The following is a 16261-nucleotide window of genomic DNA, read 5'->3' as shown; positions in this document are numbered from 1 at the left end:
CTTGTAAGAAACAAGAACTTAAACTCCGTATGATTACAGAATCATAATTTCTGAATGGAAATCTCATCTTGTGAAAGACAAATGGCTGCTGAAAGTCATCTGCTCAGCAAAGGAGCACCACAATCCTGGTCAGAAAAAGCTGTTTTGAGAGTGATTTCGGAATAAATAGCTGGCATAAACAGCTTATCCTCTTTCCCACCTTGTTGCAAGACAAACCACATTTACTGAGGTTAGACTAAAGGAGAATTGAAAAGTTTGTTCTTTGAATCTAACACCTAAGTCCTCTTTGCACCGCCTGAGGCATTCTCAGGCAATAAAAACACTTTATTGCAAAACTTTGTTCTTACAGAACTCAGTCACTACAGCATCTGTGCACCTTTCTAGAACAGCATGAGGCAATACAATCACCATCTGTTGTATGTGCTTCTTCCTCTCATGAGTGCATCCATACATAGCTGTATTGTGTAAATCTATACACCTATCTTTACCAGGTAAAGTGCAAACGACACTTGCCCTTCTCCAACACTGATGCTCGAAGTCCAAACCAAGCAGCCATTAAGCACTATTCTTTTGCTCTCCATAAACTGAGGATAATAAAAGTTTACGTTCTGTTGCCAGGTACAACCTGAAGCAAATTCTTTCAACTGGGATTATTATGCCTGTTTAAGAGCAAATGATCAGGCTGATAAAATCAGATGTGCATTGATTAAAAGGGTATTTGATCACCAAGGTAGATCAGGAAAACATTGCAAAATAACAGCGGTAGAAGCTCAAATGATGCAGAAATATTAATGCAAAGAAGGCCACAATGGATTTTTAATAAAGAGAACATTGCAGGCAAACTGATGATATCTAGAGAAAAAATAATTGAAAACGATGATATGGTCTCTGTGCATATGCCAGGAAAAATGAACTAGGGCTAATCCTCAATAAGGTTCTCTGTTGGTACAAATCTCCTTAATTTTACAGAATCACAGAATCACCCAGGTTGGCAAAGCCCCTCAGGATCACCAAGTCCAACCTAGAACCCTACTCTACAAGTTTCACCTTAAACCGTAGCCCTAAGAACCGCATCCAAATGACCCTTAAACAGATCCAGGGTAGGTGACTCCACCACCTCCCTGGGAAGCTCACTGCAGTCCCTGACCACTCTCCTCGTGAAAAACTTTTTCCTAATGTCCAATCTAAACCTCCCCAGCTTCAGCTTGAGGCCATTCCCCCTTGTTCTGTCTCCAGTTACCTGTGAGAATGACCAGCAGCAGCCTCTCCACAATGTTCCTTCAGGTAATTGTAGACAGCGATGAGGTCTGCCCTCAGCCTCCTCTTCCTCAAACTAACCATCCCCAGCTCCTTCAGTCATTGCCCTTAAGATTTATTCTCCATCCCCTTCCCCATCTTCATTGCCCTCCTCTGGACCTGCTCCAGCACCTCCACATCTCTCTTGTGTTGCGGTGCCCAAAACTGAAAGCAATACTCAATGTGCAGCCTCACCAGAGCCGAGTCCAAGGGGGCAATTCATCCTCTCCCCTTCCCAATAAAACTAACTTTTCCGTCTGTATCTCCTTACTAGCACAGACTTGAAAAATAATGCTTTAGATTTAGCTAGTGTGCAACTGAAAACACCAACATTAATGTATCAGAGTCACTGCTACCTGCAGAATAATTTTGGTAAAGAGCATACAGTAGAAGCAACTCTTTTGTCAAATTAACATTTCTCTAACCCATGCTTAGGACACATCCTCCTCGCCTTCAGGCGAAGTCTGCTCATGAGATGCCATTAATGCGTAGACTCTGCTGCTTTTATGGGATCTACATAGGTGTGTGGAGCAAGCCCACAAGGAGCATAAGACATGATCAAAGACTTGGACTGTGTACAAAGATTTAAAGGCAGTCCTAGCAGACACGCATGAAAACATGCTTTCGACAAATACACGAGGATGTGGGAAATGCCATGTTTCTTTGGTAACTGTAATGCTCCAAGGGGAAGAGCACACACAGACTACCTGGAGATGGCAAGAAAGGTGTACCCATTAAGACAGGAAGGCCTACAACAATATAGAGGTCCTGTAAATGGTTTAATTTCCCTACAGGAGACATCCTATAGTTTTCAATCTTGACTGACAAACCTATTGATTCTCAAAGATACTTGTCTTTAGAGAGGCTGGAAAAATGTTAGTAAAGAAAAACAGAGAGAATGAATATAAAGACAACAGACTTTTTGCTTCCAGCTGCACAGTTAGAAGGTTTGATGCTTCTTCTTAAATGCTTCTATACAATGGCCTGTTACCATCCACAAAACTGTCTCCAAATAAGTACTCTGTTCACCTTATACTAATTAGTTACACTGCATTGGGCATTTTAGAAGACAACAGGATGGAAGAAAGGGAAAAAGCAGGTATGTATGCCTTGAGAGCAGAGAGCAAAGTCTGGAAAAGCTATCCCTGAGAGTAACCACCAAGAGAGTGGAAATGCAAATATATGTATTTTCAAACATACGTTTAGTTACAAGCTCTGTTGATGGTGTAACATCTGCTCCTCTGTAACAGATTGTTGGATCCACAATGTCTCTGTCAAGAGGAGGGTAAGGTGGGGGTGGGGGTATCACTAACTGGAGTGGACCACGATTGGTGCCTCTAGGAGGCTTTTGTGGCACCTGTCGTCCATCACCTACAGGCGGATCAATTAACTAGTTACTTCATTGCAAAATAATGTTGCTTCTTGTCATTTTCCTAATGCACATTGATTTCTGCTTACCCACATCTGAAATCTCTATGGATCTAATTCTGCTCTTATGTACACTAAAATGATTAAGGTCTCTCTTAAAACAATAGCAGTAGGATCAGAATTGAGTCCAGGACATAAATGTACATCACTACTAACAGTTAAAATCACCAGTTTGGGCACACACAGGAAAAGAGGGGAAAAAAAGTGGCTTAGTAAAGAACAAACTGAAAAAAAGCTCTGTAAGGAAATGTGAAAAGGTTGGTTTATCATCCTCACTGCCAAACTGCCTGAATTGATTGACCTCTAGCATACTTTCTGTGACTACTTTGCTGACTCTGAAAGAGGAAAAAGCTTCAGGTCAGTACTGTGAAGTAGGTATCCTGACAGCTTCTCTTCTTCCGAGTATTTTTTTATTATTCTGATATTGTGGATAAACACTGCAGATTAAGTTGGGTATTTTTTGCAAACCAGTATTTTAAATCCTCAAAGGAAATGCTCTTAACTTTGGCTAGGGGCTTATTTAAGTGCTAAATGTGTTAATAAATATATGCACCTTTTCACTGTATTCTACTAGCCTTTTGCAACATTAGAAAGCTGCTGCCAGATTATCTTGTACAGACCCAGAGCTATTGCAATTTGTAAAGTTCTTTGAGGCTGAAAGTGCACTGAGAAACCGTGACTACCTGTCCATTCTGCTCTCATGTCCTGTATTAAGCACCTGCTGTGGTCATTGGGGCAGATGCTGGCAGAGATGGACCTGTGCTCTGATCCAGACTGACCATTCCTATATTCTTAGGCTCATGCTCTGGTGCTGTTGAGAAGGGAAGTAGCACTGGGAGGGAGGAAAAAAAGTTCAAGACAATTTAATGCTGGAAAACTTGCAGACCATTTTTTATAGCTTTAAGAAAACTGGGCACAATACTTTGGGGTAACAATAAGTGGTGCAATACTGAATACTGAAGTGAATTTGCCAGTTTGAGAATATCTCCAACAGGATCTTTTGCTTTGATTCATGCAGCTACCTTGGGAGGAACATCACAGAATCCACCTAGTTGGAGAGACTTCAAAGATCCAAAGTCCAACCCTTGACCTGGTACTGAAGTGCCAACATAGGCAGCTTCAATCCTTTTTCCATCATAAAGCTACCTGTTTCTCACAGCACATTTTTCCCTCCAATACACTCTTGCTTTTTCACAGATTTTCTCTTCCGCTTTCAGAGCCATATGTGCTTTCTCATCATTTTCTTGCAGAGGCCTTGGAGAAAGACTGTTTTAGCCATCCTCTCTTGCTCTAACATTTTCTGTTGTTAATGAACCCATTCATTCAAGAAAGGATCAGAAAATGAAAAGCACTGAAAACAGGGCTACTGTGGAATGAGTTCTTTGTGTAAAATAGTAAGGCTTCATTGAAGTAAATAACACTACAGAATCTTACATCAGCAGAGACTGGCCAGCTAGCATTCATGTGTACAGTACTGACTGGACCAGAAGTGGCTCTGCTCTGCTTTATTTCATCTGTAACATTCCAAACGTTGATACAAAATAACGTGAACACTTACAAAGAGCTAAAGCATCAAATGTCACGAATAAGTGGCCAGAAGTAGGGCAAAGCATGACGAGTGACTGACTTTGACATGTGCAATGGTTAAAAGGAAGCCAATCTGCCGAAAACTCCTGTCTTACTTGGCATTGCAATAACATTCCCCTTAGAAGGCTTAAATAAGAGATGTCAATAGAGTCATACATGCCATGAGATAATGGACTCCTGCTGCTACATAAATGCTGAGGCATTAAATGTGAAGCATTTACTGAAAATAAATGTTGGAGCAAAGCCAAAAGGTTTCCTTCTAAACTGTGAGGCATTTGTAATGTAAGCAATTATGTATGACAGGATGTCATATCTGTATGTCTTAGGCATTTTATGAAACATGAGGTCAAAGGCACAAACTGAGGCGCACTGAGTGCATTATGGCACTTGAAGAATGACTCTCTTAATGTACTGGAAGATTAATTCTAGTATGCAGGGTCATTATCTCATATCTTTACCCACATTAAAATGACTTTGCTTGCTAAAAGTGTAATCTTGGGGTCCTCCACTCGGGCAAAACTTCCACTGATCTGAGTAAGCTAGCAGTTGAATAACAAAAGAGGTTTGGGAGAAAGTATTCAGTCTTCTTTTGTGAGAGCAAATGTCACATATAGCTGAAAGATGGAGTTCCTTTAGTTGTCTCTAGCTATATGCAGCATTCCTTTGAGAGCACCAGTTCTTTTCTTCTACTGAAGACTCAGCAGATTCATTTACAGTAAAACAGAAGACTGAACAAAAAAGAAAAACTCTGAGTATGGTCAGTCGATATCAAACTCTTTGAGGACTACAGGAGGAGAGAATGTCTTCTGAATTTAGCAAGTGAGGAGATACAGAACTAGCTTGACCACTTCAGCTGCTACAGCTTCAAATGTATTCAACACTGTCTGACCTATCTCTATTTACTAGCATTTCCATCTACTATTGCCATTGATTTGCAACACCACCATGACCGTAAAGACTTAGAATAGTGCCTTTAGATACCAGCACTCAGATGTATCAAATATTGAAATCATCTGAAGCATATCTACTCTTTACTACTCTGCAGTCCTCTGAAAAAAGAGTCATATATAAATACTGATTTCCAGACTTTGATTCTGCAGGCATGATCCTCTCCCAAGTTACAACATTTCCCAAACTCACAGCATAACAGAATTAAGGAAACTTCAAACAGCGAGCACTGAAGGCACATGCACAGGATTACATAGGAGAAAAGAACACCTCTCACCCATTGTGCTCTTCCTCTTGTCTTCCCTCTCTTCTGTCCTGTTTGGCATGGCAGGAGTGGATGGAGCAGATGCAGGTGGTGGGAGTGGAGCACGTCTCTTCTTTTTCTGTAAATCATTTAGGGATGGTCCTTTTGAAATCTAGCAAAGTTGAAAAACAAGCAGTGCTTTGCTGGTGCTGTAAATTGCCAGTAACAAAAAAGTGTCATTGTCCTGTGACCTAATTTCTCAACAAAGTCGATATTGACAGCGAACATTTATAGTGACAACAGGAGATTAAAATGACTGATCAGAAGTATAGTAATATCTCACTTGAGAAGGGAGAGGAGAAGAAGAGCAGAGGAGCATCGTAACAGAAACACAACTTGTTGTGGTTTGGGAATTGCCTCACTCCCCCTCCCCTCCCACCCCAGTTTCACCAGACTAGACTCAGTCGGCTGGAAGTTAAGGAATGAAGCTTTATACTTACAGCTTACCACAACTTATAAGCAGATATATACACAGATATTTACAGTTTCATACAAGTTAAAAGTAATACAGAAATACAAAATCGCTCCTGAAACAGTAGGATTGCCCAGAAGGCTCCTGAACCAATCTCAGCACCTTTTTCCCACCTCAGAAATAGCCAGCTCAATCTCCGTGTAGCTCACGTGATAAATCTGCAGATTTAATACCTTCACTGATGATCTGGACAAGAGGATTGAGTCCAGCATCAGTGATTTTGCAGACAACACCAAGTAGGGAGCAAGTGTGGATCTGTCAGAGGGCAGGAGGGCACTGTAGAGGGACCTGGACAGGCTGGACAGATGGGCACAGTCCAACAGCATGAGTTTTAGTAAGGCTAAGAGCCAGGTTCTGCCCTTTGGCCATAACAGCTCCAAGCAGTGCTACAGGCTGGGGACAGAGTGGCTGAGAGCAGCCAGGCAGAGAGGGACCTGAGGGTGCTGGTAGATAGTAGCTGAACATGAGCCAGCAGTGTGCCCAGGTGGCCAAGAGAGCCAATGGCATCCTGGCCTGTATCAGGAACAGTGTGGCCAGTAGGACAAGGGAGGTTATTCTGCCCCTGTACTCAGCACTGGTCAGGCCACACCTTGAGTGCTGTGTCCACTTCTGGGCTCCTCAATTCAAGAGAGATGTTGAGGTGCTGGAAGGTGTCCAGAGAAGGGCGATGAAGCTGGTGAGGGGCCTGGAGTACAGCCCTGTGAGGAGAGGCTGAGGGAGCTGGGGGTGTGCAGCCTGCAGAAGAGAAGGCTTAGGGCAGACCTCATTGCTGTCTACAACTGCCTGAAGGGAGGCTGTAGCCAAGTGGGGTTGGGCTCTTCTCTCAGGCACCCAGCAACAGAACAAGAGGACACAGTCTCAAGCTGTGCCAGGGCAGGTTCAGGCTGGATGTTAGGAAGGAATTTATGGAAAAAGTGATTGGCATTGGAAAGGGCTGCCTGGGGAGGTGGTGGAATCGCCATCCCTGGAGGTGTTTAATAAAAGGAGGCTTCATGAGGTACTTGGTGCCATGGGTTAGTTAATTAGAAGGGTTAGGTGATAGGTTGGACTCGGTGATCCTAGACGTCTTTTCCAACCTGGTTAATTCTTCAGATCTGAGGTGAGATGTTAAAAAGAGTAAGGGGATTCCTGCTATGTCTGCCCTGATACTCCTCATAGCTACAGCTGCCTAATATACAGAAGTGCCTGGTGGTTTTCTATTCTTTCAAAGGCCTGAACACTAATCATAAACATCTTTCTTTAATCCAGAGCATTAACGAATGCCTAAAATATGTTTGCTGTGGAAGATTTCTTCGAACAAAGAATCTTCACACTGCTCAAAATATTGACAGAAAGGCAGTCATTTATAGATGTCCTCTCCTATGCTGAGTGAAAACTGAGAATCAACGAATTTTGTAAGGAGCAGGACATGAATAGAGCCTTCCTCACTTAGCCTTCCTTTTTAAAAGCACTCAGAAAGGTCTCAGGTTATAAAACACAAGCATTCAGTTCCCACCCTTGAGAATGCCATGCTACATGACAATTGGACAACTTCCAACTCTTCCTCTGAAACTGCATCCTGCATGTGGAGAAACTTCACAGAATGTCAGCAGACCTCCAAAGCTCCTCCAGTCCGACAGCCCTGCCAGAGCAGGATCTCCTATGCCAGATCACACACGAACGCATTCAGGCAGGTCTTGAATGTCTCCAGAGAGGGAGACTCCACAACCTCCCCGGACAGCCTGATCCAGGATTCAGTCATCCTCAGGGAAAACATTCCCTCTCACATTCATATGAAACTTCCTATGCCTAGGGTACTGACTAGACTGGACACAGAGCATGCTAGCCAGGATGAGCTGCAGCTTCACAGCAAACAGCTTCTGAAAGATGAAGGGTATGGAGTGTGGGAAAGAAAGGTGTCCTGGTCTTACTTCCCTGTCTTCTCTGTGAAGAACCTTCTTCTAACATCCAGCCTAGATCTGCCCTGGCACAACTTGAGGCTGTGTCCTCTTGTTCTGTTGCAGATTGCCTGGGAGAAGACACCAACCCCACCTGGCTACAGCCTCCCTTCAGGCAGCTGCAGACAGCAATGAGGTCTGCCCTGAGCCTCCTCTTCTGCAGGCTGCACACCCCCAGCTCCCTCAGTCTCTTCTCACAGAGCTGTGCTCCAGGCCCCTCACCAGCTTTGTTGCCTTTCCCTGGATATGTTCCAGCACCTCAACATCTCTCTTGAGCCCAGAAGTGGACACAGCACTCAAGGTGTGGCCTGAGCAGTTGTGAGCACAGGGGCAGAATAGCCTCCCTTGTCCTACTGGCCACACTGTTCCTCATGCCATTGGCTCTGCTGCCCACCTGGGCACACTGCTGGCTCATGTTCAGCTATTGTCTACCAGCATCCCCAGGTCCCGCTCTGCCTGGCTGCTCTCAGCCACTCTTTCCCCAGCCTGTAGCACTGCTTGGGGTTGTTGTGGCCAAACTGTGGATGTTATTTTTAGAAATAAAAAGGACTATGCAGGTATACCCTGAATACAAACTGGTTTCCATCATCTAACACTGACTAGACACAGACTCTGATCTAAGCTATCCTGACTCTGATACATCTGCTGGTGATGACACTGTACAGAATCAGAATACCTACTGAATTACACAAGTGCTTTAACATGATCCACTGAGACTTGTAACTGAACAAACAGGAGTATTATCCTAAACAATGTGTGGGACCATCTCAACTCCCCTTCACAAAGACATTTAAGAAATCTTGAACTAATTAAGAGCCATTTTACAAAAAGCTCTAGAAGATACACATTTTACAAACCAGTTTTAAACTCTTCATAAAATCATAACTGCACTGATCCTTTATTGCATTGTATGAAAGACAAGTAGTAAGTTGGTATGAAACAAAATTTGTGGCTTAAAAGTTCTAGGAATATCTTGCTATGATTTTTGCACATTATTTAAAGCAATTGATAAGAAAATGTTTTGATCCAAGAGAAGCCATTCTAGGAAAAACAGGGAGATAAATGTAGCCTCAGAGCAGAGACATAAATCTGTCCACTTAAGCTGATGATATAAAAGTTACTCTATCCAGCCCATTCTGCATTTTCATAGGGCAACAGATGCTTCAACGTGTCTAGCATTAGAAACCACAAGATGTCCCAACTGAACATTAATGTGCATAAACAACATTTACTCATGTGTAGTATTTCCTGAATAGGCCATACATCATGTTTTTCACTGACATACACTGGCAAAAAAAAATCAGGTAGTTCTCAAAGAAACTGGGCACATGAGCAATTCAGAAGCCTCACCATATTAAGTCTCTCTGTATTAAATTTTCTATTCATCACTGAACTTCTGTGCCTTGTTCCCTTATTGGGTAGCACCCTTTTTCATTTCATTAAAAACCAAATGTTTAATTCACAAGTACATTACAAACAGCATTCAAAGACAGAAGTCTAATGTTTCCCATATCATGTCACAGAAACATAGAATCACAGAATGTCAGGGGCTGGAAGGAACCTCCAATGCTCATCTGGTCCAGCCCCCCTGCCAGAGCAGGATCATCACCCAGAGCAGATCACACAGGAACACATGCAGACAGTTCTCGATTATCTCCAGAGAAGAAGACTCCACAATCTCCTTGGGCAGCCTGTTCCAGTTCTCTGTCAACCATCACAGGGAAAAAATTCTTCCTCAGGTTCACATGGCACCTTCTATGCCTTGGCTTCCACCCTGTGCTAGTTTGAAGCAAGCTGGAATGTTTTGGTAGAAGAACTAGATAAGGGGCAGTGAAATGAAAAACAATTGATGTCAACTTCTCTCATAGTCACGCTGAGAACTCTGGGAAGAAGAAAGACTTTTTCTCCATTTTGTTTCTCACTCTTGCTTTTGCCTTAGACCTGGTCACATCTCATTAACCCTGCTCCTACTAACCCTGCTCCCTAACCTCTTGGCTGCACCTCTTTTCTTCCTGAGAACTGGGGTAAGGTTGAGAGGGCCGGGGGGAGGTGTTGGGGTGGTTTGAGAGCCCCTCCTGGGGACCTTGGTTTCTGGGAGGGGAGTTGTGCTTTTGTATTGTTTATCCTTTGTATATTTCTGTATATAATTGTATATAACTGTATATAAGTGTATATATTGTAAATAGCTGCTTGTAAATTCTGCTAGCTGTAAATAATTTGCTTCATCTATATTCCCAGGGTCCGTCTGAGTTAGCTGGGGCAAATACAAAAGTGTGGGGGGGCGGGGTAACCCCCAAACCATCACATTTTTTTAATTGGCGCCCAACGTGGGGCTAGATATTTCAGTGAGTGGAAATTAGCTCTGGGAATTAAGATGAAGCTAATCAAGCAGCTATTGTATTTGGTTGGTGCATTGCTCTGGTCTGGTTTTGTTTTCTTGACATTTAGTTGGTTAAAAGGTCAAATTGTTGCTTATTTCATTGATCTGGCTTATAATAAGGCTAAAGCTAAGGTTTCAGATATGTTCTGGAGCTGGGGTGATTTTATTCTTGGTTATGCTGGTTTTAATATCTCTGAGAATATTACCAAGGACATTACAGGAGCTCTGGTCAATAATGTGACAATCAATGGAAATTCTGCTTTAAATATGGCTCTAATGAGAGTTATTCAGCCTAAGACAGGAATTCCAACTGTTTGCCTAGGCACATGCTCTTGTAAAACTGTTTTTCTTCTCACAATTTTTAATATTTGCCTCATGATTTTAATATTCATATTAATTTTGGCATTATTGGTGAAAAATTCAAAACCAGCTTCTGTAAGAGCTAGGAAAAATTCTGTGTCTCAGAAGCAGTCTCTTTCACAGCAAAACAAGGGAACACAGTCATCGTCTTCCCCCTTGCCAGCCTCTGCCCCTCCTTCTCCAAGTGCTGGGAACATGGCCAATGTTCCCACCGCTAACGTAAACAATGATAAGGATAACCAAAACAAGCCGCAGAGTTTAGCAGGAGCCTCAGGAGCACAGGCAGATACCCAAAATCAGAATGTCCCTAGCAAAAATGATAACACATCAGGGTTGGCAGGCATCCCAGGAGGACAGGCAAACAATCCCACTAGTGCTGGTAATGCTAGCCCAGTCAGTCCAAATCCTAATGACACCAGCTCAGCCAATTCAAACCCCCAGCCAGCAGACCAGAACCAAAATCCTCCTGTTAAAAGCAAGGCAGATTTGAACTCACAAGCTCCAAGTCAGACCCCTAATAATTCAAATGCTCCAAGTCAGACTCCTAAAGATTCAAATCCTCCAGCAGACACATCCAAGTCTGTTGCTGCTCAGGCCCTTCTGGCACCTGCTAAGGCAAAAGCTAAGACAAAGAGTGGTTCGCAGGAGGATGTAAGAGATGGGACCTCTGGTGATCAGCAGCAAGGAGAAGAGGAGGAGGAGACAGTTAGTCTGCGAGACCTTGTAGATGTGCTGAGACAACAATACTCAAGTGAGAGGAGCGCTGTGAGGTTAGCTGCCAAGAGAGAGGATGGTTCCCATGAGTTTAGGAATGCTATGAGGAAGATTGTGTTAGGCCCGGCACCACCAGAACAACAGGAAGAGGAGGAGGAAGATGACATCCAGGGTTCCAAGGATCCACTCAGAGAGGTCAGGGAAGTTAGGAAGGAATACACAAGGGAATCAGGTGAGCCAATCCTAAGCTGGCTAGTGAGATGCCGTGGCATTGGTGCTAATGCCCTGCAGGTAGGAGATAAGTCTGCCAAGCAGCTGGGACCACTCACTAAGGAGAGTGGAGTGGACAAACACCTAGCAAGTCCTCTTGGTAGGGTTAGCTTGTGGACACGCCTTTTGTTGGCTGTGGCTATGAGATATCCTTCCCGAGATGATTTGCCATGGGCTGCCAAGAAGTGGAACACCGTTGAGCAGGGAATTAAGCTTCTGAAGGAGTTTGCTGTGAAGGAAGTGCTTTATGGAGATCATGGCACTCATGAGCCTGACGATATTCCTTTGGGAACAGGTCTCATGAAGAAGCTGATTAAGCTTGCTCCTTCATCCTATGCTAACATTTTGGCCAGTAAGTTTCTATCAAGGAGTGATAATGGAAGATCTTTCACTGTTGGTGAATTCACTGACCAGCTCAGGCAGATAGAGGACAGCTTGTCACATTCTGGTATAATCTGTGCCATAAAGACTATGACTACAGAGCTTAAAGATGGTATTAGAGATGGCATCAAGGAGAGCATGAAAGAACTGAAGGAGGATCTCAAAAACATTACCAATCTGGTAAAGGATACCATTCCTGCATCATCTGAATGGGTGCATGTTTCTGCGGTCAGGAACAGACGCCCACCTCCTGCAAGGCAATTCCAGCCCAGGAGGAGACAAATTCCACCCAGACAGCAGCAATCACGTGCGTCACTGTGGATACTTCTGCGTGACACATACGGTGAGAACATGAACAAATGGGATGGTAAACCTACTTCAGCTCTTTCAAAGAGGGTCAGGGATCTGCAGAGTGGCAGAAACAGAGGCAATAATGCCAGGAAAGTAGCTGTCACTTCTTCAGCTCCCGAGAGCAACTGCAATTGTTCCAACAGTTGCAGTTCCTCTCGCAACAACACCAATCACTGTGTACACCCTACATGCCATGTTCAGCATTAGGGGTGCCCTGCCTCCAGCCAGGAGGAGGAAAGGGATAGTGGAGAGAACCGAATCTATTGGAATGTGTTCATTAGGTGGCCTGGCAGTTCAAGAGTTCGGAAATACAGGGCTTTAGTTGACACAGGTGCTCAGTGTACTTTATTGCCATCTAATTGCAAAGGGACAGAGTCCATATCTATCTTTGGAATCACTGGTGGATCTCAAGAGTTAACTAAGGTACAAGCTGAGATCAGTTTAACTGGTAAAGAGTGGAAGACACATACTATTGTAACTGGTCCTGATGCGCCTTGCATTCTGGGAATTGACTTTTTGAGACAAGGTTGTTTCAAAGATCCTAAGGGTCACAAATGGGCTTTTGGAATAGCATCTGTAGAGATTGAGGATGATAAATTGAAATTGTCTGTTAGACCTGAACTTTCAGATGAATCTGCAGTTGTGGGACATCATGACATAGAGGACCTGGAAGTGCCAATTGCAACTCAAACTGTTCATCATAGGCAGTACAGAACTAACCGTGACTCTTTGTTGCCCATTCATCAGCTGATTCGTCAACTGGAGAGTCAGGCTGTCATCGAGAAAGCTCATTCACCTTTCAACAGTCCCATCTGGCCTGTGCGTAAACCTACGGGCGACTGGAGACTGACAGTTGACTTTCGTGCCCTCAACGAGGTGACACCACCCATGAGTGCAGCTGTGCCAGACATGCTGGAACTCCAGTACGAGCTGGAATCGAAGGAGGCTAAATGGTATGCAACCATAGACATTGCTAATGCTTTCTTCTCTATTCCCATAGCAAAGGAGTGCAGGCCTCAGTTTGCATTCACCTGGAGAGGAATCCAGTACCAGTTCAATCGTTTGCCTCAGGGGTGGAAACACAGCTCAACCATCTGTCACTCAGTCATCCACAATGCACTGGAGAAAGGTAAAGCTCCAGAGCACATCCAGTACATCGACGACATCATTGTGTGGGGCCAAACTGCTAAGGAAGTCTTCGAGAAAGGTAACAAAATCATTGACATTCTGTTGCAAGCAGGTTTTGCCATTAAGAGAGACAAGGTCAAAGGATCTGCCAGAGAAATTCAGTTTCTGGGAGTGCGGTGGCAGGATGGTCGCCGTTACATTCCTCAGGATGTGATCAACAAAGTCTCTACCATGGCAGTTCCCACCAGTAAGAAGGACACACTTTCTTTCCTTGGTGTGGTGGGATTTTGGAGACTACACATTCCTGGTTTCAGTCAGATTGTCAAACCTCTGCATGATGTGACTCGTAAGAAAAACAATTTCGAGTGGGGACCTGAACAACAAGCAGCCTTTGATCAGATCAAACGAGAAGTAGTCCATGCAGTGGGCTTAGGACCTGTGAGATCTGGTCCGGACATTAAAAACATTCTGTACACGGCTGCCAGTGACAATGGTCCAACTTGGAGTCTTTGGCAGAGAGCTCCAAATGAGACACGTGGTCGTCCACTTGGTTTCTGGGGACGTTGTTACAGAGGTTCAGAGACAAATTACACTGCAACTGAGAAAGAGATTCTAGCAGCCTATGAGGGAGTGAAAGCAGCTTCTGAAGTGATTGGAACTGAGTCACAATTGCTTTTAGCTCCTAGACTGCCAGTTCTTAACTGGATGTTCAAAGGCAAAGGTTCATCACCTCATCATGCCACAGATGCAACCTGGTCTAAATGGATGGCTTTGATAACCCAACGAGCACGAATGGGTAATCTTGACCGACCTGGTCTGGTGGAGGTGATCACCAACTGGCCAGAAGGCACAGACTGTTCCAAACCTCCGGAGGAGAAAGTAACTCGTGCTGAGGAAGCTCCTCCCTATGGTGATCTCTCTGATCAGGAAAAGAACTATGCTTTGTTCACAGATGGTTCCTGTCGTCTTGTTGGGAACAAGCGATTATGGAAGTCAGCGGTTTGGAGTCCAACCAGGAGAGTTACCGAAACGAAAGATGGCGAAGGAGAATCCAGTCAGTTCGCTGAGGTAAAAGCTGTTCAACTTGCTCTTGATGTGGCTGAACGTGAGAATTGGCCTATCCTTTACCTCTACACCGACTCGTGGATGGTAGCCAATGCTCTATGGGGTTGGCTAAAGGACTGGAAGAAGAATGGTTGGCAGAGGAAAGGAAAGCCTATTTGGTGTGCTGATCTATGGCAGGACATTGATGCACGGCTGGAGAAAATTCCAGTGAAGGTGCGGCACGTAGATGCACACATGCCTAAGAGCAGAGCCACTGAGGAACATCAACATAACCAGAAGGCAGATCAAGCTGCTAAGATTGCTCAAGTTGATACCAACTCTGAACTTGACATTGACCTTGATTGGAAACACCGAGGTGAACTGTTCTTAGCTCGGTGGGCCCATGACTCATCTGGACATCAAGGCAGAGATGGAACATACCGATGGGCTCGCGATAGGTCAATTGACTTGTCCATGGACGCTATCACCCAAGTCATCTATGACTGTGACATTTGTGCTGCTATTAAGCAGGCTAAGCGAATTAAGCCCTTATGGTATGGTGAGAGATGGTCAAAGTACAGATATGGTGAAGCCTGGCAGATTGACTACATCACTTTACCTCGATCTCGTTCTGGCAAGCAGTATGTGCTAACGATGGTAGAAGCCAGCACTGGATGGTTGGAAACCTATCCAGTTCCACATGCTACTGCACGTAACACCATTGTTGGTTTGGAGAGACAAATCTTGTGGAGACATGGAACTCCAGAGAGAATTGAGTCAGACAATGGCACACATTTCAAGAATAATCTTGTGAAAAACTGGGCCAAAGAGCATGGTATTGAATGGATCTATCACATACCCTACTATGCACCAGCTTCAGGGAAGATTGAACGCTACAATGGTTTGCTGAAAACCACCCTAAAAGCCATGGGGGGTGGAACTCTGAAAAACTGGGACAAACATTTAGCACAAGCTACCTGGTTGGTAAATAGTAGAGGTTCAGTAAACAGAGCAGGACCTGCACAATCAGATTTGGTCCAAACAGTAGACGGTGATAAAGTTCCTGTTGTACGTGAGAAGAATCTGTTAGGGAAAACTGTTTGGGTATTTTCTCCTTCGGGAGAAGGGAAACCTGTCCGAGGGGTGGTATCTGCTGAAGGTCCTGGTCATACCTACTGGGTAATGCAGGAGAATGGTGAAATCCAGTGTATTCCACAGAGAAATCTAACCTTAGCTGAGAGAGTTTAAATTTAAGTTGTTAGGAGTTTTCTGTTCTAGGTAACATCGGCGCCCAACACTGAGAGAATCTACGATAGAATCTACAGTACGTGAGCACGAACCCAACATCACCTGGGAGTCCCTGTTCTGAGCTTTTGAATCACCTACATCTGATTGAAGTGTGAACTGAACTTGTATATATATTGTTTTAGTGTAAATATTGGTTTAGATTAGATTGGATAACTCTCAGCGATACTCTGAGCGAAGTAGACAGGGGTGGATTGTGCTAGTTTGAAGCAAGCTGGAATGTTTTGGTAGAAGAACTAGATAAGGGGCAGTGAAATGAAAAACAATTGATGTCAACTTCTCTCATAGTCACGCTGAGAACTCTGGGAAGAAGAAAGACTTTTTCTCCATTTTGTTTCTCACTCTTGCTTTTGCCT

The 16261-nt window shown here is 44.0% G+C and overlaps 1 protein-coding gene across 3 annotated transcripts in view; it reads right to left on the bottom strand.

The window, feature by feature from the left end:
- Positions 1-16261, bottom strand: part of COBL (cordon-bleu WH2 repeat protein) — a 237006-nt gene that overhangs the window by 90497 nt on the left and 130248 nt on the right. For all 3 annotated transcript variants that reach the window (XM_064160737.1, XM_064160736.1, XM_064160739.1), the window contains exon 9: positions 5537-5675. In XM_064160737.1, coding sequence (XP_064016807.1) covers positions 5537-5675 — 139 coding nt within the window. The remainder of the gene's footprint in view (positions 1-5536; positions 5676-16261) is intronic.

This window comes from Pogoniulus pusillus, chromosome 21 (assembly GCF_015220805.1).
Source record: "Pogoniulus pusillus isolate bPogPus1 chromosome 21, bPogPus1.pri, whole genome shotgun sequence".
Lineage (NCBI taxonomy): Eukaryota > Metazoa > Chordata > Aves > Piciformes > Lybiidae > Pogoniulus > Pogoniulus pusillus.
The sequence above is the reverse complement of the archived record's forward strand: the minus strand, read 5'-3'. Positions and strand labels throughout refer to the sequence as shown.